Raw genomic sequence first — 27,103 nt, forward strand, 5'->3', positions numbered from 1 at the left:
TCTTTATAGCAGCAGTCGTTATAGCACCAGCAGCAGTTATAGCAGCAGTTATAGCGTTATAGCAGCAGTCGTTATAGCAGCAGTCGTTATAGCAGCAGCCGTTATAGCAGCAGCCGTTATAGCAGCAGCCGTTATAGCAGCAGTCGTTATAGCAGCAGTCGTTATAGCACCAGTCGTTATAGCAGCAGTCGTTATAGCAGCAGTCGTTATAGCAGCAGTCGTTATAGCAGCAGCCGTTATAGCAGCAGTCGTTATAGCAGCAGCCTTTATAGTAGCAGCCTTTATAGCAGCAGCCGTTATAGAAGCAGCCGTTATAGCAGCAGCCGCAGTGTAGTGTAGGCTACATGGGAGCAGAGATGCTCCATGCATCATCCAACACTATGTGTCTGGTCTCCTCTGAGATGAATTTGGAACCAGCTCTAAAAGGAGGTGTTGTTTGTGTAAAGACTCTGGACTCAATAAGCTCAACGTTCAGCTATTTTACAGCCTAGAACAGACACTTAGTCGAGGGACAGTAGAACACCATATCTACGTTACAATCTATAAGTGGTGAGGCTGGTATGTACACAGTGCATTTTGGACTACATCTGTGTGTCTCTTTCTCTCTAATGCTTCTCCAAAAGAATGAGATATAAAATCTCTGGCATGTCAGCTCTACCTGAACACCAACTGAACCATCAGTAAATTCAGACTGGAGAAAGGCTCTGCTACTTCCCAGACAGACTTTATCAGGACTCAGAGTGTTAACAGAACAGCACTAAGAGACAACCCAGGGAGGGCTTGGGACAATACTACTATTTGTGCTGCAAGACAATAAGGACTAGTTCAATCATACATGCATAATAGATGTCTTACAATCTGACCTGTGTGGTGGAATTATTGTAATCAAAAGGAGAGACTTAGATTTCTTCAAAACAATCTAACTTTATTATTTAATTATTGCAGTAATGGAGCTGGTCCGTAATCACCCTTGCAGGTGATCACTGAGAACTCAACCAGCTGGTTGGAGCCACAGCATTTTATAGCAAAGTCCATCCTCCTTCAGTCTACATGACAAACAACAGATGTATGGAATGGGTCACAAGGTTAAGATTTGCATGAAAGATGCTTATAATTCACAGCAGACAGTATCTGCTGTAACAACAGTCCTCATTATGTAGAGATCAGGGTCAATTTCAGCATTATAACATAATCTTACAATGTTGCTCTCGCACATGACCTGAAGAAAGTACAATAGCAACATGCAGATGATTCTGAGCCAGAATGCATATTAATCATCTCCTGAAGCAGGTTAACTGAAGTGTCATTGAGGTCACAAGATTGCAACACAATTCTGTAACTGTAACTATCTTTATCAGCACAATGTTTGATGACAACTTGCCTAGAAAGATGCTGAGATAGTAAATATGACAGATTGGGGAAGTTTAGGACATCATGTTTATTACCCTACCTGTCCTATTTGAACACATCACATTTTATGAGTTACAATATCGGTACGTTTGAAACATTGCATAAGGCAATAGACACAGCAACACATTTTCCAATGGCTTGCAGAATTTGAGGCACTAAAGTGTGTTTTTTTCTGCTGAGGCAGATTTGATAACAGCAGTTTTGGGGGAGGAGGATGTATAGGGATTTAGAGTCTTCTCCACCGAGGCTAGAGTGTAATTTCCAGACTGCTGAATAAAGTCTGAAACAATCAAACTTTACAAATCAACTCTGTGTTTCAGCTTGGTCATGAGTAACGCCACGCTGACACATACACGCACACATGCCCACATGTGTACACACACACAAGTGTATGCACACGCACACACACAAGCGCACGCACCCACATACAGAAAAACCTCAGCCCTATGAAGCAGCTATCACAACCAGATGAATTACACCATTAAGTTCAAGCTAACAAACTTCTAGAATCCACATTGACCCCTCAACCTTATGGTAACCTTGAATTAACAGCAGAATAGCGAAGAACAAGGTCAATACATTACATGCCTGGTACAGTAAGACAGTCCCTTCAGCAGAAATATCCAAATGTCAACACTAGAACTTCACATCTGTTACACGGTGCTATTTTAAGTAAGAACAAATACCATCATCTTCGAATAAAATAATGAAAGGAACAAAGTGTGTGCGCGTGTGTGTGCATGTTTCTTTGCACATGACCTCTTGATGCACACTTGGGAACAACCCCTGTACGTGTCTGTCAGTCAGACTCTGTGTGGCCAACCGGCTCCAATCCCATCCACATGGATACAGATAGAACATCTACAATAACCTCTTAAATCCATCCATTCTTTGAATGTGCCCCTTAAGTCGGCGGTCAGGGCCTCTGGGTAAATCAACAACAAAGTAGGCCAAAGAGAGAGAGAGAGAGTACATTGCAGTGGCTTGCAACATGGCAGAGTCTCCATCCATTGTTTGGTTCAGAACCAGGACAAAGATTTGAGAGACGGACACACACAGACATACTCACACTGATGCACCTAAAAGCATTGAGTGAAATATTGATATGCTCTTAAGATTCAAGCTGAAGGGGGATATGTGTGTGTGTGTGTGTGTGTGTGTGTGTGTGTGTGTGTGTGTGTGTGTGTGTGTGTGTGTGTGTGTGTGTGTGTGTGTGTGTGTGTGTGTGTGTGTGTGTGTGTGTGTGTGTGTGTGTGTGTGTGTGTGTGTGTGTGTGTGTGTGTGTGTGTGTGTGTGTGTGTGTGTGTGTGTGTGTGTGTGTGTTTTGCAGCAAAATCTTGATATGGATAGGCCTGCCTAACTCGTACAAAAACATGACAATATTATATATATACAGTATATATATATATAGCTATATATACAGTGGGGAGAACAAGTATTTGATACACTGCCGATTTTGCAGGTTTTCCTACTTGCAAAGCATGTAAAGGTCTGTCATTTTTATCATAGGTACACTTCAACTGTGAGAGACGGAATCTGACACAAAAATCCAGAAAATCACATTGTATGAATTTTAAGTAATTAATTAGCATTTTATTGCATGTCATAAGTATTTGATACATCAGAAAAGCAGAACTTAATATTTGGTACAGAAACCTTTGTTTGCAATTACAGAGATCATAGATTTCCTGTAGTTCTTGACCAGGTTTCCACACACTGCAGCAGGGATTTTGGCCCACTCCTCCATACAGACCTTCTCCAGATCCTTCAGGTTTCAGGGCTGTCGCTGGGCAATACGGACTTTCAGCTCCCTCCAAAGATTTTCAATTGGGTTCAAGTCTGGAGACTAGCTAGGCCACTCCAGGACCTTGAGATGCTTCTTACGGAGCCACTCCTTAGTTGCCCTGGCTGTGTGTTTTGGGTCGTTGTCATGCTGGGAGACCCAGCCACGACCCATCTCCAATGCTCTTACTGAGGGAAGGAGGTTGTTGGCCAAGATCTCGCGATACATGGCCCCATCCATCCTCCCCTCAATACGGTGCAGTCGTCCTGTCCCCTTTGCAGAAAAGAATCCCAAAGAATGATGTTTCCACCTCCATGCTTCACGGTTGGGATGGTGTTCCTGGGGTTGTACTCATCCTTCTTTTTCTTCCTAATATAGCGAGTGGAGTTTAGACCAAAAAGCTATATTTTTGTCTCATCAAACCACATGACCTTCTCCCATTCCTCCTCTGGATCATCCAGATGGTCATTGGCAAACTTCAGCTGGCTTGAGCAGGGGGACCTTACGTGCGCTGCAGGATTTTAATCCATGACGGCGTAGTGTGTTACTAATGGTTATCTTTGAGACTGTGGTCCCAGCTCTCTTCAGGTCCTTGACCAGGTCCTGACGTGTAGTTCTGGGCTGATCCCTCACCTTCCTCATGATCATTGATGCCCCACGAGGTGAGATCTTGCATGGAGCCCCAGACCGAGGGTGATTGATCGTCATCTTGAACTTCTTTAATTTTCTAATAATTGTTGTTGCCAGTTGTTGCCAGTTGTTGCCTTCTCACCAAGCTGCTTGCCTATTGTCCTGTAGCCCATCCCAGCCTTGTGCAGGTCTACAATTTTACCCCTGATGTCCTTACACAGCTCTCTGGTCTTGGCCATTGTGGAGAGGTTAGAGTCTGTTTGATTGAGTGTGTGGACAGGCGTCTTTTATACAGGTAACGAGTTCAAACAGGTGCAGTTAATACAGGTAATGAGTGGAGAACAGGAGGGCTTCTTAAAGAAAAACTAACAGGTCTGTGAGAGCCGGAATTCTTACTGATTGGTAGGTGATCAAATACTTATGTCATGCAATAAAATGCAAATGAATTACTTAAAAATCATACAATGTGATTTTCTGGATTTTTGCTTTAAATTCTGTCCCTCACAGTTGAAGTGTACCTATGATTTTAAAAAAATACAGAGCTCTACATGCTTTATAAGTAGGAAAACCTGCAAAATCGGCAGTGTATCAAATACATGTTCTCCCCACTTTATATATATACAGTTGAATTCGGACGTTTACATACACTTAGATTGGACCCTGACAAATTTCTTGTTAACAAACTAGTTTTGGCAAGTTGGTTAGGACGTACTTTGTACATGACACAAGTCATTTTTCCAACAATTGTTTACAGACAGATTATTTCACTTATAATTCACTGTATCACAATTCCAGTGGGTCAGAAGTTTACATACACTAAATTGACTGTGCCTTTAAACAGCTTGGAAAATTCCAGAAAATGATGTCATGGCTTTAGAAGCTTCTGATAGGCTAATTGACATCATTTGAGTCAATTGGAGGTGTACCTGTGGGTGCATTTCAAGGCCTACCTTCAAACTCAGTGCTTCGTTGCTTGACATCATAGGAAAGTCAAAAGAAATCAGCCAAGACCTCAGAAGAAAAATTGTAGACCTCCACAAGTCTGGTTCATCCTTGGGAGAAATGTTCAAATGCCTGAAGGTACCACTGTACAAACAACAGTACGCAAGTATAAACACCATGGGACCACACAGCCGTCATACCGCTGAAGAAGGAGACGTGTTCTGTCTCCTAGAGATGAACATACTTTGGTGAGAAAAGTGCAAATCAATCCCAGAACAACAGCAAAAGACCGTGTGAAGATGCTGGAGGAAACAGGTACAAAAGTATCTATATCCACAGTAAAACGAGTCCTATATCGACATAACCTGAAAGGCCGCTCAGCAAGGAAGAAACCACTTCTCCAGAACCTCCATAAAAAAGCCAGACTACGGTTTGCAACTGCACATAGGGATAAAGATTGTACTTTTTGGAGAAATGTCCTCTGGTCTGATGAAACAACGACCATCGTTATGTTTGGAGGAAAAAGGGGGAGGCTTGCAAACCGAAGAACACCATCCCAACCAGAATGAATGATGCGCTGTGGTGCAACCATGACAGAATGATGCGCTGTGGTGAAACCATGACAGAATGATGTGCTGTGGTGAAACCATGACAGAATGATGTGCTGTGGTGCAACCATGACAGAATTATGTGCTGTGGTGCAACCATGACAGAATTATGTGCTGTGGTGCAACCATGACAGAATGATGTGCTGTGGTGAAACCATGACAGAATGATGCGCTGTGGTGAAACCATGACAGAATGATGCGCTGTGGTGAAACCATGACAGAATGATGTGCTGTGGTGAAACCATGACAGAATGATGTGCTGTGGTGCAACCATGACAGAATTATGTGCTGTGGTGAAACCATGACAGAATGATGTGCTGTGGTGCAACCATGACAGAATTATGTGCTGTGGTGCAACCATGAAATAAGAAGTAATGACTAAAACTACAAAGAAATAAGACTGTCATGTCATGTGCCTGTCAAATCATGGGTTGTAGAGGTATGGAAGCGCCACTTGAGTAACGCACACATACACACACACAATCATTCCGCACCTCCCTTTACGTTCAACCCTCAGTGGACACGACTGATGAAGAAGGGAGGAGTGATCATTGACCATAATCAACCCAGACCCTGGCTGCGTCCCAAATGGCACCCTACTCCCTCCATCATGCACTACTTTTGACCTGCATATAGTGAATAGGGCGCAATTTGAGAGACAGATTTTGATGACATAAAAAGGCCATTTAAGGTGTGAACAAGTGACCTCTTGAGACAGCAGAGCGTCACCTCTCAGGACCTTGGGAATGATTGAAGCTGACCTTCCTACAGATGGACCAGACCTCAATCAGGGACAACCCGTGACCAAGACAACCCAGCCATCCACCCGCCTGCCTGCAGCACTTTATTGTCACATTCAAGTACCACTCTCTCGAAATAACAGAAGTCCATGTAAAAATAACCAACATTATGTTGGTGGGCTTTGCTTTGTGTGATATTAACTGAGGAACGTGTTATGAAAATAACATATGATAATTGACATTTTCAGGTCATCCATTGGTGTAAATCACAGCAATAATGGCCTTTACCAGTCCTTTCCTTCAGAAGGAGTACTTTGGCTACAAATTGAGAGGCTACAACAATGTGTTACCTTCTAGCCTCACAGTGCTAGGTGGTTTGACTGTCTTCATCATTATGTCTCTCTTCCTCGCTATCATTCTCTCTCTCTCTCTCTCTCTCTCTCTCTCTCTCTCTCTCTCTCTCTCTCTCTCTCTCTCTCTCTCTCTCTCTCTCTCTCTCTCTCTCTCTCGATCCAATGATAATCAGTTCATACTGTTCTGATACACCTATGACAAGAGGTTCTCCTTTGAGTATTCATGACAAACATTGTGACACAAATGAAATCAAATGTAAAATGTTTCTCTCCCACCGGCTGCGTCTCCACCAGTCAGTCTATGAATAGACCCAGAGTGCTACGTGATACCGAGGCCCTTAAGAGTATAGAGCATCTTCAAAACGTGACTGAGAACAGAAAGAGAAAGTATGTGGCTGAAGCCTCCTCTCTGCCTCGTGAAACATAAATGGAACGGCAAAACTACAGTATCGAAAAACAACAAAAGGAATAGGAAAACACACACGAGAACCATGATTTGAACATCACGTACACATCATTAACAATCCATTAACAATCATTAACAATCCGTTGCAATGGTCTGCATGTTGTTTTCTTGTACAGCGTTGTTCCTGCAAAGAACAATAATCATAAAGGGTTTCAGGAAAGGAAGGAAAATGTCTCGACAGTAGGATTGTCATCGTCTAGGAGGAAGAGAGAAGTGACGGGGATAAAACACATTCATGCCATCCTAGACATCCTTCTAGCTCTGGATCCAGAACTCCTGCAGACAGAAAGATATGCAAACTGGAGGAAAAGGAAAGTACTGAGGTATCACATGACATTCATGGAAAGAGAGAGGGGCAGAAAGACATGATACACAGACAGTGTCATAGTACAGAGGGAAGGACAGAGGCATATATATCCCAAGTGACTCAGGCACGCCTACCTGTTTGGCTGAGCTGAGAGGTACTCCTGCTTTTCCGCGAGAGGCCAACCACTGCCGCCATTTTGGCACCAATACTGGAGCGTCTCTTCTTGTCCCCGTCCCCGTCCCCGCCTACCATGCCCACGCCCGTGTCCGATTGGCTGCCGTCCGTCTTCTCCAGGTTGCACATGTCTCCACCGATGCTTGTGCTCTTGGTCATGTTCATACTCCCTGACGACGTGCCCAACTGCCTGTTTTTCATTTTGGACGTAAAGTCACTGTCAGCCACGCACCACCATTACAGGGGCAGGCCAGGACAGACAGGATAGAGGAGAGGGGGAGGAGAGGAAGAGAAGAGGGAGAGGAGACAGGGGCAGGCCAGGACAGACAGGATATAGGAGAGGGGGAGGAGACAGGCCAGGACAGACAGGATAGAGGGGGAGAGGGGAAGAGAGGGAGAGGAGACAGGGGCAGGCCAGGACAGACAGGATAGGAGAGGGGGAGGGGAAGAGAGAGAGGAGAGGGGCAGGCCAGGACAGACAGGATATAGGAGAGGGGGAGAGACAGGGGCAGGCCAGGACAGACAGGATATAGGAGAGGGGGAGGAGAGGAAGAGAAGAGGGAGAGGAGACAGGGGCAGGCCAGGACAGACAGGATATAGGAGAGGGGGAGGAGACAGGGGCGGGCCAGGACAGACAGGATATAGGAGAGGGGGAGGAGAGGAAGAGAAGAGGGAGAGGAGACAGGGGCAGGCCAGGACAGACAGGATATAGGAGAGGGGGGAGGAGACAGGGGCGGGCCAGGACAGACAGGATAGAGGAGAGGGGAGGAGACAGGGGCGGGCCAGGACAGACAGGATATAGGAGAGGAGGAGAAGAGGGAGAGGAGACAGGGGCAGGCCAGGACAGACAGGATATAGGAGGGGGAGGGGGAGGAGAGGAAGAGGATATAGGAGAAGAGGGGGGAGGAGGGAAGACAGGGGCAGGCCAGGACAGACAGGATATAGGAGAGGGGGAGGAGACAGGGGCGGGCCAGGACAGACAGGATAGAGGAGAGGGGGAGGAGAGGAAGAGAAGAGGGAGAGGAGACAGGGGCAGGCCAGGACAGACAGGATATAGGAGAGGGGGAGGAGACAGGGGCGGGCCAGGACAGACAGGATAGAGGAGAGGGGGAGGAGAGGAAGAGAAGAGGGAGAGGAGACAGGGGCAGGCCAGGACAGACAGGATATAGGAGAGGGGGAGGAGACAGGGGCAGGCCAGGACAGACAGGATAGAGGAGATGGGGAGGAGAGGAGAGGAAGAGGAGGTAGAGGAGAGGAGGTAGGAGAGAGGGGCAGGCCAGGACAGACAGGATAGAGGAGTAGGAGAGGGAGAGGAAGAGGAGGTAGGGGAGAGGAGGTAGGAGAGAGGGGCAGGCCAGGACAGACAGGATAGAGGAGAGGGGGAGGAGAGGAAGAGGAGGTAGAGGAGAGGAGGTAGGAGAGAGGGGCAGGCCAGGACAGACAGGATAGAGGAGAGGGGGAGGAGAGGAAGAGGAGGTAGAGGAGAGGAGGTAGGAGAGAGGGGCAGGCCAGGACAGACAGGATAGAGGAGAGGGGGAGGAGAGGAAGAGGAGGTAGAGGACAGGAGGTAGGAGACAGGGGCAGGCCAGGACAGACAGGATAGAGGAGAGGGGGAGGAGAGGAAGAGGAGGTAGAGGACAGGAGGTAGGAGATGAAGAGAAGAGGCAGAGGAGACAGGGGTGGAGACAGAGGAGGAGAGAAGAGGAGACAGAGGAGACAGGGGAGACAGGGGAGATGAGAAAACGAGACCGGGGAGGAGACAGGGGACGAGAGGAGACAAGGACAGGATTCAGCTACAGTAGTCTAGGACTTAGGGAATAGGTTTAGAGACAGGGCTCAGCTACAGTAGTCTAGGACTTAGGGAATAGGTTTAGAGACAGGGCTCAAGGTCCTCTGGCTAAACTTCCCACAGATGGGTCATGCACTGGATGGGTAGCTGGTTGATTGATACATTAATATGGCTGCTTTACTGAGTTTGTGATCATTGTCAAATGAGTAAATATACAAAACAGTCAAAAATGAAAAGTGAATTCAACTAACATGCAGAGAGGTACAGTAGAAGCCTGTGACACCTTGTTCCTCCTTCAACCATCTAAAATGAAACAGTCATATTGTTTGAACAACAAAATATCCTTCACCTTTTAAGAAATAAGACATCTTAATTCTAAAGCTCTAAATTCTGGTCTTTCTACTTTTTATCCCCGGCTTCAGATGAGCCATTCATTCTGACTGGCCATCTGTTCTTATTTATTCTCCTCAGGATTCAATTGATCAAAGTTTGACCCTGATTCATGAGCACGCTTTAAATACGGGTGAGAAATTATTCAAAAAAATACATGTTCTTTGTCTGCTTGAAAGGAAATAGGTGTCGAAATGAAGGTCTCATTTTGTCTCGCAGTCCTGGGTTTAAAGTATGAGAGACAAATGATACCCCGTGCCATGGGTTTTAAGTCCTACTGAGTATAAATGAGTATAAAGACGTGGTAAAGAGCCGCCCGAGGACAGGAGCCATCTTAAAACTGTGGCTGACCTATAACACTCAATTGTCTCATCCAGACGATTTTAAGAAGAGTCAATAGGATCAAAAATCTATGCTCTTTGACAATTGCTTATTCAGTTATTTCAATTAGGCTCCTCTCCTCCTCTCACGTCTGTGGCATTTAGTTCTCTATTCAGTAGGAAGCTGTTCCATAGGCTACTTCCCGTACTTGCTCTGAAGGTGATTATATAGGGCTCATGTATCCTCACTCAGTGAAGGGATGTTTCTGCTTCTGTACACGTCCACTGGGTTCGTCCTAATCGCCTGTAGATACTGAACTGAAAGAGGCACAGTGAATACTGTACATCTAAATGATTATTTTATCCTCCTATCATATAGCCCACATTAGTTATTTACAAAGAATAATCTATAATACATGCTACAATTCACTAACTATGGATACCTCGGTTTAACGATGAGTTTCTATCAGCCAGCACTACACATGTAAGACTTAAAGCTCCTCAGAAATCAATCAGCCCATAAGCTCACTGTATTAGCTCAGTGTTCTGAGGGAGAGAGGGGTATGCAAGTGAGAAGTAAGCGATCCCCGTCTCTGCACACTCATTAGTTTATTAAGAGCACTGGAGAGAGAGAGAGAGAGAGAGAGAGAGAGAGAGAGAGAGAGAGAGAGAGAGAGAGAGAGAGAGAGAGAGAGAGAGAGAGAGAGAGAGAGAGAGAGAGAGAGAGAGAGAGAGAGAGAGAGAGAGAGAGAGAGAGAGAGAGATGGGTTGAACTATTTGCACATCATTACAACACTGTATACTGACAAAATATGACATTTGAAATGTATTTTGGAACTTTTGTAAGTGTAATCTTTACTTTTGTTTGTTATCTATTTCATTGTCTTTGGCAATGTAAACATGTGTTTCCCATGTCAATAAAGCACCTTAAATTGAAATTGAAATTGAATTGAGAGAGAGAGAGTGAAAGGAGAGAGATAGGGAGAAAGGATAACGAGGGAGAAAAGAGAGAGAGAGGGAGAAAGGAGAGAGAGAGAGCCAGAGAGAGAGAGACAACACAAGAGAGAGAATGAGAAAGAGAGAGAGGAGAGAGGGGGACAGAGAGAACAAAAGAGAGAACCAGAGAGGGAGAAAGGAGAGAGAGAGAGAAAAGAGAGAGAGGGAGAAAAGAGAGAGAGAGAGGGAGAAAATAGAGAGAGGGGGAGAAAGGAGAGAGAGATGGAGAAAAGAGAGAGAGAAAAGAGAGAAAGTTTGGGAGAAAAGAGAGAGAGAGAAATGAGAGAGAGTGGGAGAAAAGAGAGAGAGAGAGAAAAGAGAGAGAGAGATAGGGAGAAAGGAGAGAGGGAGAAAAGAGAGAGGGAGAAAAGAGAGAGAGAGAGGGAGAAAGGAAAGAGAGAGGGATAAAAGAGAGAGAAATAGTGAGAAAGGAGAAAGAGGGAAAAAAGAGAGAGGGAGAAAGGAGAGGGATAAAGGAGAGCGAGAGGGAGAAAAGGAGAGAGGGAGAATGAGAGACAGAGAGAAAGGAGAGAGAGAGACAGAGAGAGACACAGAAAGAGAGACAACAAAAGAGAGAGAACGAGAGAGAGAAAGGAGAGAGAAAGTAGAGGGAGGAAGGAGAGAGAGACCTTGCTAATAGACTCATTAGGTGAGTTGGTGCTCTCCTCTGGCAGGGAGGTCAGCCAGGTGATCTCTTGGCAGGTGACCCTGTTCTGTCTGACCTCAGGTGGCACACACAGTCATTAGAAGGGCCAGTGTGACATAGATGGCGGAGTTAGAGGTGTCATGTACAGAGATAATTTTTCCTCTCTCCACCTCTCATGTCCATGATCTCTGAGAGGTCAGAAGGTCAGAATGGAACTCTGTGAAACACACTGATCTTCAAAAGGTTGATTGTCTGTTTAAAGCATTTCGCAATATACAGTTGAAGTCGGACGTTTACATACACTTAGGTTGGAATCATTAAAACTCATTTTTCAACGACTCCACAAATCTCTTGTTAATAAACTATAGATTTGGCAAGTCGGTTAGGACATCTACTTTGTGCATGACACAAGTCATTTTTCCAACAATTGTTTACAGACTAGTATTATTACAGATTATTTCACTTATAATTCACTGCATCACAATTCCAGTGGGTTGAAGTTTACATACACTAAATTGACTGTGCCTTTAAACAGCTTGGAAAATTCCAGAAAATGATGTCATGGTGTTAGAATATTCTGATAGGCTAATTGACATCATTTGAGTCAATTGGAGGTGTACCTGTGGATGTATTTCAAGGCCGACATTCAAACTCAGTGCCTTGTTGCTTGACATCATGGGAAAATCAAAAGAAATCAGCCAAGACCTCAGAAGAAGAATTGTAGATCTCCACAAGTCTGGTTCATCCTTGGGAGAAATTTCCAAATGCCTGAAGGTACCACGTTCATCTGTACAAACAATAGTACTCAAGTATAAACACCATGGGACCACACAGCTGTCATACCGCTCAGGAAGGAGACACGTTCTGTCTCCTAGAGATGAACGTGCTTTGGTGCGAAAAGTGCAAATCAATCCCAGAACAACAGCAAAGGACCTTGTGAAGATGCTGGAGGAAACGGGTACAAAAGTATCTATATCCACAGTAAAATGAGTACTGTATCAACATAACCTGAAAGGCCGCTCAGCAAGGAAGAAGCCACTGCTCCAAAACTGCCATAAAAAAGACAGACTACGGTTTGCAACTGCACATGGGGACAAAGATCGTACTTTTTGGAGAAATGTCCTCTGGACTGATGAAACCAAAATAAAACTGTTTGGCCATAATAACCATCGTTATGTTTGGAGGAAAAAGGGGGAGGCTTGCAAGCCGAAGAACGCCATCCCAACCGTGAAGCATGGGGGTGGCAGCATCATGTTGTGGGGTTGCATTGCTGCAGGAGGGACTAGTGAACTTCACAAAATAGATGGCATCATGAGGATGGAAAATGATGTGGATATATTGAAGCAACATCTCAAGACATCAGTCAGGAAGTTAAAGCTTGGTCGCAAATGGGTCTTCCAAATGGACAATGACCCCAAGCATACTTCCAAAGTTGTGGCAAAATGGCTTAAGGACAACAAAGTCAAGGTATTGGAGTGGCCATCACAAAGCCCTGACCTCAATCCTATAGAAAATCTGTAGCCAGAACTGAGAAAGCATGTGTGAGCAAGGAGGTCTACAAACCTGACTCCGCTACACCAGCTCTGTGTGGGAAGCTTGTGGAAGGCTACCCAAAACGTTTGACCCAAGTTAAACAATTTAAAGGCAATGCTACCACATACTAATTGAGTGTATGTAAACTTCTGAGCCACTAGGAATGTGATGAAAGAAATAAAAGCTGAAATAAATCATTCTCTCTACTATTATTCTGACATTTCACATTCTTAAAATAAAGTGGTGATCCTAACAGACCTAATACAAGGAATTTTTACTAGGATTAAATGTCAGGAATTGTGAACAACTGAGTTTAAATGTATTTGGCTAAGGTGTGTGTAAACTTCTGACTTCAAATGTAACTGCTGTTATGATACTGACAAAGTACACCATGATACTACTTCTGGAAAGTTCTCAGGCCTAACCCGCATTCATCTCAGTCTGAATGCAGTACAGTGCCAGCAAAACGTTTCTATTGAGCTCAGTGGATGCATGTGTCCAGTCAGAGAGGAGGTGAATGAGATCTCGCCTACACTATTCTCTCTCCACTTCTTCCATGAACTCAGCAGAGATGACTGAGCATTTATCCAAGCTTCCTAGGCTGTCAGCTCCTCTCTCAATTTGTATTATTCATTAGTTTGCCAACAGGTGAATGTAGGAGTTACCTGTTGCAATAGAATACTAATTGTAACTAGCTAAAAACATAGAGGAAAATCTTCTCTTCAAAATTAAAATCTGGAATGCTCTATTGGAATACAGCCTTGTTTAACTTTGCCACCCTGTGTTGTTTTGCATGGTCTTGGTTGGCACTGCCTAAAGTCTCACTAGAGGAGGGTAAAGGTTGTTAAGTAGCTCAGATGGAAATTACAAGCACACCTCATAAAGCCCATTGTTTATGATAGTAAGTGGTGTTAGTGAGAGCTGCTCTGTTGTGGATTACATAGAGGATTATAGTCTCCAATAAAGCACCTCGGAACCCTTGAAGAAGTGACTTCAAGGGCAACAAACGCAGTGGGTTTTAATTGGCATTTTCACATGTGCTTTTTATCTCCACTATGGTGGTGTTGTTTAATCTACTGACACAAAATGACAACAGTGAAGTTGTGGGCTGCTCTTATACATAGTCAAATATTAATGTGAGAACAATATGATTCCTAAGCAGCATTTCTATTGCCTGGCTTCATCCTACATGCCAGACAGACAGACCTTCAACAAGGCTATACATGGCTGCAGTTTATCTGAGTCCTCAGTTCAGGGGATGGTCTATGAGAGCTAATAGCTTGCTTCAAAAATATACCAAAATCTCCCATCTAATGTTATGGATGGCCTTCTACCACTCCTCCTCCCCCTCTCCCTCCCTCCCCCCACTCCTCTCCCACCCCCACATCCTCCTCCTCCTTAGCCCATGGCTGAGTCTTGTGTCAGGGCCTGTCCACAGTGCTAGGCAGCTTGGAACACTGAGCCTCTCCAGAGACTGGAGGGACTGGTTTCAACTCCATCTAACTGAACAAACCAACACTGTGTTCCTTCCTTGTCATGCAGATTGTTGCTGTGTGTTTCATTTTCATCTAGGCCAAGATGTTCCCTCAGCTAAAACAAGAGCTGCACAAGTATTTCTGTGTGTTCACGGGCCAACAGGATTTAGTCTGGTTGGCTCCTATCCGAGGCGCTGAGCAGCATTTTAATGCATGTTCAATGTAGGTCTATTCTTAGGTAAAAATAGCACAACCTCTGCACATTTTTGATTTAGACTAAAATACTTTAACAAAAGCATGAAAATGCTTGAACTGAAGTTTAAACATATTATTGAAAGGATAATTATTTTCTCAAAACAGCTTTTCAAATCATTAATACTAATTCAAGATAAATGTAAATAACTTCAGTCACTGAACTGAACAACCGGTTGATGAATGATGGATGTCAGATATGGTCATCTCAGGAAAGACAAACCTTGTCTTTCTCCCCTCTCCCCTCCTCAGCAGCCTCTACTGTGGGATCTAGATACTCTTGCAGAAAGACTGGCGCTAAAACTGAGGTGATGCAGAAATAATTGGTTTCTATGGAAACCGTGCTCCAGGTCAGAGCGTTTGCGTGTCCTCCTCCTATCTACATGAGCCACAGACACAGATAGATGGCTGAGTCTCAACGTTGAGTGACTGAGGTGTTCAGGGAGGCTTATGGGGAATAAGAACAGGGATATGCTTTGTTTCATCATTTCTCTGTACAGCTTCCCTTGAGTTTAAGTGTAGAGTTGTTTATCCATCTTCGAGGGGGTGCAACTCTAACTTATTGTTAAAGACAGATTTGTCCTTCAATGTATTAGTCTTTACTTTAACTCACAAGAATGAGCAGTTACCAAGGTAACAATAATGGATTAAATGGAGAAGAAGGAGTTGTGTGTATTTAAATGTACTGATGGAAAGCTCCTAACTTCCTGGACACCCCTGGCAACCGTTTAGTCCCCTTAGCTTAGTTCACTTCCTGGACACCCATGGCAACCGTCTAGTCCCCTTAGCTAAGTTCACTTCCTGGACACCCCTGGCAACCGTCTAGTCCCCTTAGCTTAGTTCACTTCCTGGACACCCCTGGCAACCGTCTAGTCCCCTTAGCTTAGTTCACTTCCTGGACACCCATGGCAACCGTCTAGTCCCCTTAGCTCAGTTCACTTCCTGGACACCCCTGGCAACCGTCTAGTCCCCTTAGCTTAGTTCACTTCCTGGACACCCCTGGCAACAGTCTAGTCCCCTTAGCTTAGTTCACTTCCTGGACACCCCTGGCAACCGTCTAGTCCCCTTAGTCCTTCCTGGACACCTCTGGCAACCGTCTAGTCCCCTTAGCTTAGTTCACTTCCTGGACACCCCTGGCAACCGTCTAGTGCCCTTAGCTTAGTTCACTTCCTGGACTTCCCTGGCAACCGTCTAGTCCCCTTAGCTTAGTTCAGGTGTGTCTGTGTGTGTTTGTGTGTGCATGCATTGGTGCAAAGCGCATCACAAAAGAGCTTGTGTTGTATTATACACTTTACAATAAACCTCCATTTATGTATCTCTTTTGTCATGTGATTACATGCGTGTGGTAAAAAGGTTATCTTTATCTCCTTGCTGCAAATCATTAAACACATCAACTGAACTGAGAGGAGACATGTAACACTGATCTTGAGATTGGACTATGAACATAATAACCGTTTCCCAGCACAAAACCCTCTAAGCTTACCGATCACTGTACCCGTATCCCCGTATCCCCATATCCCCATATCCCCGTATCCCCACTTCATCTCCATATTGTTTTTTTGCTCTTTTGCACCCCAGTATCTCTACTTGCACATCATCATCTGCACATCTATCACTCCAGTGTTAATGCTGTTGTAATTATCTTGCCTCTATTTATTGCCTTACCTTCCTAACCTTACTATGTTTGCACACACTGTATAAAGATTTTCTATTGTGTTATTGACTGTACGTTTGTTTATCCCATGTGTAACTCTGTGTTGTTTTTGTCACATTGCTTTGCTTTATCTTGGCCAGGTTGCAGTTGTAAATGAGAACTTGTTCTCAACTGGTCTACCTAGTTAAGTAAAGGTATAAAAAATACAAATAAATAAAAAAGGAAAGACTGAGAATGATGCCTGTATTGTATGTCCCTGAGCAATCGATGGCCACTGTAGCTATTCACTATGCTTATTGAGTTATTGAAGAGGGGTGGGTTTCTATACAATGCCCTTGTATTGCTAAATGTGAACATCATTCATTCTATTAGAAAACGGTCCATGTAGTTCTCTAGTTAGCCTTGTTCATCTCACCTCTTATTTATCACATTGTTCAGCCAATCGAGCGGAAAAGACACTCAAATAGTGTCTGTCTGTCTGTCTGTCTGTCTGTCTGTCTGTCTGTCTGTCTGTCTGTCTGTCTGTCTGTCTGTCTGTCTGTCTGTCTGTCTGTCTGTCTGTCTGTCTGTCTGTCTGTCTGCCTGTCTGTCTGTGCTCCTCTCTGTCTGTCTGTCTGTCTGTCTGTCTGTCTGTCTGTCTGTCTGTCTGTCTGTCTGTCTGTCTGTCTGTCTGTCTGTCTGTCTGTCTGTCTGTCTGTGCTCCTCTCTCTGTCTGTCTGTCTGTCTGTCTGTCTGTCTGTCTGTCTGTCTGTCTGTCTGTCTGTCTGTCTGTCTGTCTGTCTGTCTGTCTGTGCTCCTGTCTGTCTGTCTGTCTGTCTGTCTGTCTGTCTGTCTGTCTGTCTGTCTGTCTGTCTGTCTGTCTGTCTGTCTGTCTGTCTGTCTGTCTGTCTGTCTGTCTGTCTGTCTGTGCTCCTCTCTGTCTCTCTGTCTATCTGTCTGTGCTCCTCTCTGTTTCTCTATCTGTCTGTCTGTCTGTCTGTCTGTCTGTCTGTCTGTCTGTCTGTCTGTCTGTCTGTCTGTCTGTCTGTCTGTCTGTCTGTCTGTCTGTCTGTCTGTCTGTCTGTCTGTCTGTCTGTCTGTCTGTCTGTCTGTCTGTCTGTCTGTCTGTCTGTCTGCCTGTGCTCCTCTCTGTCTCTCTGTCTGTCTGGGATTATCTCTTTTATTGTGTAACAGAACTGTTCAGAGTCCCTGTTAAGATATCCATAATAAGGCTGGTTGAAAGCATTACCTTGGAGCACACAATAATGGAGTAAATGAAAGGTACACAGCAGCATGAGGAAAAACACTTCATCTGAACACTGTGCTCTCCAGCTCTCCATCCATCTGCTTTTCATTCACAAGGAGACTCATTATCCAGTCCATGCTCTCTGTCTTTTCATTTACAAATAGACTCCTTATCCAGTCCATGCTCTCTGTCTTTTCATTTACAAAGAGACTCATTATCCAGTCCATGCTCTCTGTCTTTTCATTTACAAATAGACTCCTTATCCAGTCCATGCTCTCTGTCTTTTCATTTACAAAGAGACTCATTATCCAGTCCATGCTCTCTGTCTTTTCATTTACAAGGAGACTCATTATCCAGTCCATGCTCTCTGTCTTTTCATTTACAAAGAGACTCATTATCCAGTCCATGCTCTCTGTCTTTTCATTTACAAAGAGACTCATTATCCAGTCCATGCTCTCCGTCTTTTCATTTACAAAAAGACTCATTATCCAGTCCATGCTCTCTGTCTTTTCATTTACAAAGAGACTCATTATCCAGTCCATGCTCTCTGTCTTTTCATTTACAAAGAGACTCATTATCCAGTCCATGCTCTCTGTCTTTTCATTTACAAAGAGACTCATTATCCAGTCCATGCTCTCTGTCTTTTAATTTACAAAGAAACTCATCATCCAGTCCATGCTCTCCGTCTTTTCATTTACAAAAAGACTCATTATCCAGTCCATGCTCTCTGTCTTTTCATTTACAAAGAGACTCATTATCCAGTCCATGCTCTCTGTCTTTTCATTTACAAAAAGACTCATTATCCAGTCCATGCTCTCTGTCTTTTCATTTACAAAGAGACTCATTATCCAGTCCATGCTCTCTGTCTTTTCATTCACAAGGAGACTCATTATCCAGTCCATGCTCTCTGTCTTTTCATTTACAAGGAGACTCATTATCCAGTCCATGCTCTCTGTCTTTTCATTCACAAAGAGACTCATTATCCAGTCCATGCTCTCTGTCTTTTCATTTACAAGGAGACTCATTATCCAGTCCATGCTCTCTGTCTTTTCATTTACAAGGAGACTCATTATCCAGTCCATGCTCTCTGTCTTTTCATTTACAAGGAGACTCATTATCCAGTCCATGCTCTCTGTCTTTTCATTTACAAGGAGACTCATTATCCAGTCCATGCTCTCTGATGCTGTGTCACTGGAGTACTAGTTTGAAGGGGCAACACAGGCTTTTACTGTACCTCTACCCAGAACATTACTATTACCATCAACCTCACAGGTTTTCAGTGATCGTACGATGTACTGTACAGACATTCAAAGTGATTACAAAGAGAGCAGCTGAAAGCATTAACAGCCAGGGTTGAAGAGAGTTGAAGAGAGTTGTAGTTGAAGGACAGAGGACAACAGTAGTTGTGGACTGGGTTATGGGGTCAGGGGGTCAGGGTCAGCTGGGTTTACAAGCACATAGAGCCAGCCACAGGCAAGGAAAATGACATCATACTGACCAAACACTGAGAGGTACAGACAAACAAGTGATTTAGCAACTGACTGACTACAGCCTAGTGTAACATAACTTTGTGTGTGTGTCCACATCGGTAGCACTTTACTTAATAAGATCTGAGCATTTAGCTTGATGTGTTTTTTCAAAACCGGACTAAAAATATAGTCTGTTTGCAAGAAGCTCTTAGTTCCTGCTGTGAATGCAATGTAACACTGATTACATCTTATTAGACAGCTAAACTAATCTGTTAGCCTACTGCTGAGAAGAACTCACAGGGTTCCAAATCTATTTGTTCTAATCTTGACATATTTTAACAGCCTCTGTTATGAGGACTATCCTCCCTGTTGAAACAAAACAACTGTCATGTCTGTAATATAAATGTATCATGTAAAACATTATGGGAACATGATAACTGGCATTCCACATAAATAATAACATAAATAATGGATTGATGTAAGATTCATGTTAGATTGAGGGATTGAGGTTTGTTTGAGCTCAGGTTTGACCTGTGGTTGGATTGAGGTTAGATTGAGGTCAGTTTAGGTTTGACCTGTGGTTGGATTGAGGTTAGATTGAGGTCAGTTTAGGTTTGACCTGTGGTTGGATTGAGGTTAGATTGAGGTCAGGTTAGGTTTGACCTGAGGTTGGATTGAGGTTAGATTGAGGTCAGGTTAGGTTTGACCTGAGGTTGGATTGAGGTTAGATTGAGATCAGGTTAGGTTTGACCTGAGGTTGGATTGAGGTTAGATTGTGGTCAGGTTAGGTTTGACCTGTGGTTGGATTGAGGTTAGAATGAGGACAGGTTAGGTTTGACCTGAGGTTGGATTGAGGTTAGATTGAGGTCAGGTTAGGTTGGACCTGTGGTTGGATTGAGGTTAGATTGAGGTCAGGTTAGGTTTGACCTGAGGTTGGATTGAGGTTAGATTGAGGTCAGGTTAGGTTTGACCTGAGGTTTGATTGAGATTAGATTGAGATCAGGTTAGGTGTGACCAGAGGTTGGATTGAGGTTAGATTGAGATCAGGCTAGGTTTGACCTGAGGTTGGATTGAGAATAGATTGAGGTCAGGTTAGGTTGGACCTGAGGTTGGATTGAGGTTAGATTGAGGTCAGGTTAGGTTTGACCTGAGGTTGGATTGAGGTTAGATTGAGGTCAGGTTAGGTTTGACCTGAGGTTGGATTGAGATCAGGTTAGGTTTGACCTGAGGTTGGATTGAGGTTAGATTGAGGTCAGGTTAGGTTTGAGCTGAGGTTGGATTGAGGTTAGATTGAGATCAGGTTAGGTTTGACCTGAGGTTGGATTGAGGTTAGATTGAGATCAGGTTAGGTTTGACCGGAGGTTGGATTGAGGTTAGATTGAGGTCAGGTTAGGTTTGACCTGAGGTTGGATTGAGGTTAGATTGAGATCAGGTTAGGTTTGACCGGAGGTTGGATTGAGGTTAGATTGAGGTCAGACTGGTGAACTAGGTAACTAGTTACCTGAGGTCAGTCTCTGAGAACCTCCTCCGCAGCATTTCCTCTTCATCCTCCTCCTCCTGTGACTTCTGTGTGACTACAGTGGTCCTCCTCTCACCTCCTTCCTCTTTAGCCTCCTCCTCCCCTTCCCTCTGTTTACCCTGCCCTCTATGTGTACCCCCCGCTCCCCCACCCACTTCCTCTCGCCCAACTTCCTCTTCCTCCAGCACCTCCCCCAAATGTTCATCCCCTTCCCGTGATTGGTTCCTTGATTCGGAATAGATGAGGACGTAACAGAAGCGCAAACGCGGCGCATGCAAAGCAGAAAGGAAACGAAAGAAAGGTATGTGAAACCAAACTGCAGAAATAAGGTCAACAATGAGACAAAATGGAACATACATAAAACAGCTAAACTAAATGAACTAAAAACAAAAAAACATGCATATCTGTTTCAGTTATGTTTCAACACGAGACAAACCATACAGCATCGTTTCACACTAGTATGAGTTACCAGTTACGAGCAAACCCCAACCTGGAGCAGTAGAGTTCAAACATTTAGCTCCATTTTCACCTAGGCAGAGCCAAACCTGAACTCACTGGACAGTGGGAAATAGCACAATGCTAGCTGTGTATTTTCCCCTAAAGTTAAGAAACCAAGTTAAAACTCTTTTCATTATGGAAAATGTCTGTACTTGGCAACTTTAGTTGAAAGAAAGCTTCACAGCCTTTGGGGTTTGCCCATCCCTGGCAAGGCAGAGGTGTTGGACCGAGGGCTTCTGTCTCCCCTTGGTGTGTTGCTGATTCCTACCTGATCTTCTGCTTTCCTCGCGGCCGTTCTGATTGGACAGACATGTAGCTCGTGCTGCTGAACCGAGAGGCACTACTGGTTCTCGACACAGCGGACACGTCGCTTACATCACTGTCCGAAGACTTGGCTGACATGTTGTCTGAACCCCGCTGACCATCCCTCCTCTGTAAAGGAGAAACACACACCACTCAGCACACAACTAAAAATACACTTGGAAATACTACTTTGTTGTAATTATTTTGTCCTTTGTTCATTTTTTCCCCTATTGTACAGAACATTAAGGACACCTTCCTAAATATTGAGTTGCATCCCCCCTTTATCCCCCAGAACAGCCTCAATCCGTTGGGGCATGGACTCTACAAGGTGTCAAAAGCATTCCACAAGGATGCTGGCCAATGTTCCTTTAAAAAAATTAGACACTGAGCAAATTTCAGGTCTGCTGAGTGTAAAATTGAACGTTGTGAAAATTCTGTGCAACTTCAAGGTTTACTTTGAACACTGAGGCTGTACCCTTTTGATGTTAGTTATAACAGCAGTCAAGTAGGCTACTATGGCTATTTGATCATAATGTAGGCCTACCAGAGTGACCTACCATTAAAAACAGTGGAGAAAATGCATCCCATAACAGTTTAACATGCAAATAGCTGTTCTATCATTCAGTCTACAGTAACAGCCAATGTGTGGTGTTCAATGTAGACTACATTCCATTAGATTTAAAAAACTAAAAAACATGCAGGGCTTGACAATAACCTTTATCACACAGACAAGGAGGTGACTGAAAATGTTGTTGGTTTGTTTGATGCAAGAAACTACTTTGCAAAATAAAATACATTATTATTCCCATACCATTACTACAGAGAATCAAACAAATTATACCACCCTCTGCCTACTGCCAAAAAATACAACATTTCCCCTTTAAGACAAAAAAAGCTCTTCATCGACATATTTATCACCTTGTCAACGCGGGGATTTGAACCAGCAACCTTTCTTGCCCAACCGTAGCTACCTTAACCACTAGGATACCTGTCACCTACATAAATAAGGGATCGTAGCTTTCACCTGGATTCACCTGGTCAGTCTATGTCATGGTGGTCATAATGTTTTGTACACTCAGTGTATAGTGGGGCAAAAAAAAGTATTTAGTCAGCCACCAATTGTGCAAGTTCTCCCACTTAAAAAGATGAGAGAGGCCTGTAATTTTCATCATAGGTAGACTTCAACTATGACAGACAAGATAAGGAACAAAATCCAGAAAATCACATTGTTTTAATGAATTTATTTGCAAATTATGGTGGAAAATAAGTATTTGGTCAAAAACAAAATTTTATCTCAATACTTTGTTATATACCCTTTGTTGGCAATGACAGAGGACAAACGTTTCCTTTCTTCACAAGGTTTTCACACACCGTTGCTGGTATTTTGGCCCATTCCTCCATGCAGATCTCCTCTAGAGCAGTGATGTTTTGGGGCTGTTGCTGGGCAACACAGACTTTCAACTCCCTCCAAAGGTTTTCTATGGGGTTGAGATCTGGAGACTGGCTAGGCCACTCCAGGACCTTGAAAAGCTTCTTACGAAGCCACTCCTTCGTTGCCCGGGCAGTGTGTTTGGGATCATTGTCATGCTGAAAGACCCATCCACGTTTCATCTTCAATGCCCTTGCTGATGGAAGGAGGTTTTCACTCACAATCTCACGATACATGGCCCCATTCATTCTTTCCTTTACACGGATCAGTCGTCCTGGTCCCTTTGCAGAAAAACAGCCCCAAAGCATGATGTTTCCTCCCCCATGCATCACAGTAGGTATGGTGTTCTTTGGAAGCAACTCAGCATTCTTTGTCCTCCAAACACGATGAGTTGAGTTTTTACCAAAAAGTTATATTTTGGTTTCATCTGACCATATGACATTCTCCCAATCTTCTTCTGGAACATCCAAATGCTCTCTAGCAAACTTCAGACGGGCCTGGACATGTACTGGCTTAAAGAAGAAGTTACAGGTCTGTGAGAGCCAGAAATCTTGTTTGTTTGTAGGTGACCATTTTCCACCATAATTTACAAATAAATTAATTAAAAATCCTACAATGTGATTTTCTGGATTTTTCTTCTCATTTTGTCTGTCATAGTTGAAGTGTACCTATGATTAAAATTACTTGCACAATTGGTGGCTGACTAAATACTTTTTTGCCCCACTGTATGTGATGTAGATAATAAACTATTTTGGCATAGCAGTAAGTCGTCCTGTCGTATCGTGTCCCTTGTATATATCGTTTCTTTTCCGTTTTTACATATTTTTCTTCGCATATCTTTAAAAACATTTTGCTAAACCTAAGCTTCCAAATACTCTCCTGCAACCCGCCTCACCCAATGTAGCTACTTTTTCCTAAAGTATTTATATTTACTTCGGAACCGGAACCCCTCAACTGAAGCTAGCCAGCGAACCACCAGCTATGCTAGCGGTCTTCAGCTAACCGGTCATCAGCTAACCTTCAGCTCGGAAAGCTCTCGCCAGTTCGAACAACGCGACGCTAACCAGAGCATAACGGACCTATTTATTTTTTATCCCCGGATTCCCACCGCAAACTGAACATTTTTCAGCTGGATCTTCACAACTAGCTATCTAGCTAAACCGCAACCCCGGATGATTACTCCTGGCTAGCGTTTCCACCCACTTAGCTTGAAGCTAGCCTGGCCAGAGCACCTGTGCTTACCCCCGTAGCATACTCCTGGGCTACAATACCCGGGCCCACGACCGGTCTATCGATGTCACCGCATGAAGAGGAATAAACAGACTCACCCCATCGTGACGTCCCCCAAAGGCTAACTCTCTAGCCTTTGCTATCTCATTGCTTGCTAATTCGGCCTGCTAACTGCTAGCTTGTTTAGCCCTGGTCCGCTAACTGCTACCTTGTTTACCCCGGCCTGCTAACTGTTAGCTTGTTAGCACAGGCCTGCTAACCGTCTGCATCGCCGCGTCCCAAACACTCACTGGACCCATATGTACTTTCTATCTCTTTCCGATTTTTAATTTGTTTATACCTTCCAGAAACCTGCCTCACCCAATGTGATACGGAATCGCTATTATTTAAAAATTTTAGAACACACTCAAGAACCTCCAGAAGCTAACCAGCTAACTAGCTACATGCTATTTAGTCATTGTTAGTTTTTTAACCTGGATAACACTCGCCAGTCCAGCTTCCCTGCCCCATCCACCGCTGCCCCCTGGACACTGATCACTTGGCTACATAGCTGATGCACGCTGGACTGTCCATTAATCACGGTACTCCATTCTGCTTGTTTGTTTTATCTGTCGGCCCCGTTGCCTAGTCAACGCCATTTTACCTGCTGTTGTTGTGCTAGCTGATTAGCTGTTGTTGTCTCACCTACTGTTTTAGCTAGCTTTCCCAATTCAACACCTGTGATTACTGTATGCCTCGCTGTATGTCTCTCTCAAATGTCAATATGCATTGTATACTGTTGCTCAGGTTAGTTATCATTGTTTTAGTTCACAATGGAGCCCCTAGTTCCACTCTTTATACCCCTGATATCTCCTTTGTCCCACCTCCCACACATGCGGTGACCTCACCCATTACAACCAGCATGTCCAGAGATACAACCTCTCTCATCATCACCCAGTGCCTGGGCTTACCTCCGCTGTACCCGCACCCCACCATACCCCTGTCTGCCCATTATGCCCTGAATATATTCTACCATGCCCAGAAACCTGCTCCTCTTATTCTCTGTCCCCAACGCTCTAGGCAACCAGTTTTGATAGCCTTTAGCCACACCCTCATACTACTCCTTCTCTGTTCCGTGGGTGATGTGGAGGTAAACCCAGGCCCTGCATGTCCCCAGGTACCCTCATTTGTTGACTTCTGTGATCGAAAAAGCCTTGGTTTCATGCATGTCAACATCAGAAGCCTCCTCCTTAAGTTTGTTTTACTCACTGCTTTAGCACACTCTGATTAACCCTGATGTCCTTGCCGTGTCTGAATACTGGCTCAGGAAGGCCACCAAATATTCAGAGATTTCCATACCCAACTATAACATCTTCCGTCAAGATAGAACTGCTAAAGGGGGAGGAGTTGGAGTCTACTGCAGAGATAGCCTGCAAAGTAATGTCATACTTTCCAGGTCCATACCCAAACAGTTCGAACTACTAATTTTGAAAATCACTCTCTCCAGAAATAAGTCTCTCACTGTTGCCGCCTGCTACCGACCCCCCTCAGCTCCCAGCTGTGCCCTGGACAACATTTGTGAATTGATCGCCCCCCATCTAGCTTCAGAGTTTGCTCTGTTAGGTGACCCAAACTGGGATATGCTTAACACCCCGGCAGTCCTACAATCTAAGCTAGATGCCCTCAATCTCACACAAATCATCAAGGAACCCACCAGGTACAACCCCAACTCTGTAAGCAAGGGCGCCCTCATAGACGTCATCCTGACCAACTGGCCCTCCAAATACACCTCCGCTGTCTTCAACCAGGATCTCAGCGATCACTGCCTCATTGCCTGTATCCGCTACGGAGCCGCAGTCAAGCGACCACCCCTCATCACTGTCAAACGCTCCCTAAAACACTTCTGTGAGCAGGCCTTTCTAATCGACCTGGCCCGGGTATCCTGGAAGGACATTGACCTCATCCCGTCAGTTGAGGATGCCTGGTCATTCTTTAAAAGTAACTTCCTCACCATTTTAGATAAGCATGCTCCGTTCAAAAAATGCAGAACTAAGAACAGATACAGCCCTTGGTTCACTCCAGACCTGACTGCCCTCGACCAGCGCAAAAACATCCTGTGGCGGACTGCAATAGCATCGAATAGTCCCCGCGATATGCAACTGTTCAGGGAAGTCAGGAACCAATACACGCAGTCAGTCAAGAAAGCTAAGGCCAGCTTCTTCAGGCAGAAGTTTGCATCCTGTAGCTCCAACTCCAAAAAGTTCTGGGACACTGTGAAGTCCATGGAGAACAAGAGCACCTCCTCCCAGCTCCTCCCATCCTCGACTTCGGCGATGTCATCTACAAAATTGCTTCCAACACTCTACTCAGCAAACTGGATGCAGTGTATCACAGTGCCATCCGTTTTGTCACTAAAGCACCTTATACCACCCACCACTGCGACTTGTATGCTCTAGTCGGCTGGCCCTCGCTACATATTCGTCGCCAGACCCACTGGCTCCAGGTCATCTACAAGTCCACGCTAGGTAAAGCTCCGCCTTATCTCAGTTCACTGGTCACGATGGCAATACCCATCCATAGCACGCGCTCCAGCAGGTGTATCTCACTGATAATCCCTAAAGCCAACACCTCATTTGGCTGCCTTTCGTTCCAGTACTCTGCTGCCTGTGACTGGAACGAATTGCAAAAATCGCCGAAGTTGGAGACTTTCATCTCCCTCACCAGCTTCAAACATCAGCTATCTGAGCAGCTAACCGATCGCTGCAGCTGTACATAGTCTATTGGTAAATAGCCCACCCATTTTCACCTACCTCATCCCCACACTGTTTTTATTTATTTACTTTTCTGCTCTTTTGCACACCAATATCTCTACCTGCACATGACCATCTGATCATTTATCACTCCAGTGTTAATCTGCAAAATTGTAATTATTCACCTACCTCCTCATGCCTTTTGCACACATTGTATATAGACTCCCCTTTTT

The 27,103-nt window shown here is 44.4% G+C and overlaps 1 protein-coding gene across 1 annotated transcript in view; it reads right to left on the reverse strand.

Annotated features, from left to right (window-relative positions):
• The window catches only part of LOC124006088 (regulating synaptic membrane exocytosis protein 2-like), a 324,465-nt gene that overhangs the window by 26,129 nt on the left and 271,233 nt on the right, over window positions 1-27,103 (reverse strand). The window contains 2 exon segments of the mRNA XM_046315851.1: window positions 7,374-7,630; window positions 21,448-21,611. Coding sequence (XP_046171807.1) covers window positions 7,374-7,630; window positions 21,448-21,611 — 421 coding nt within the window.

This window comes from Oncorhynchus gorbuscha, linkage group LG19 (genome assembly GCF_021184085.1).
Source record: "Oncorhynchus gorbuscha isolate QuinsamMale2020 ecotype Even-year linkage group LG19, OgorEven_v1.0, whole genome shotgun sequence".
In the NCBI taxonomy this organism is placed as follows: Eukaryota; Metazoa; Chordata; class Actinopteri; order Salmoniformes; family Salmonidae; genus Oncorhynchus; species Oncorhynchus gorbuscha.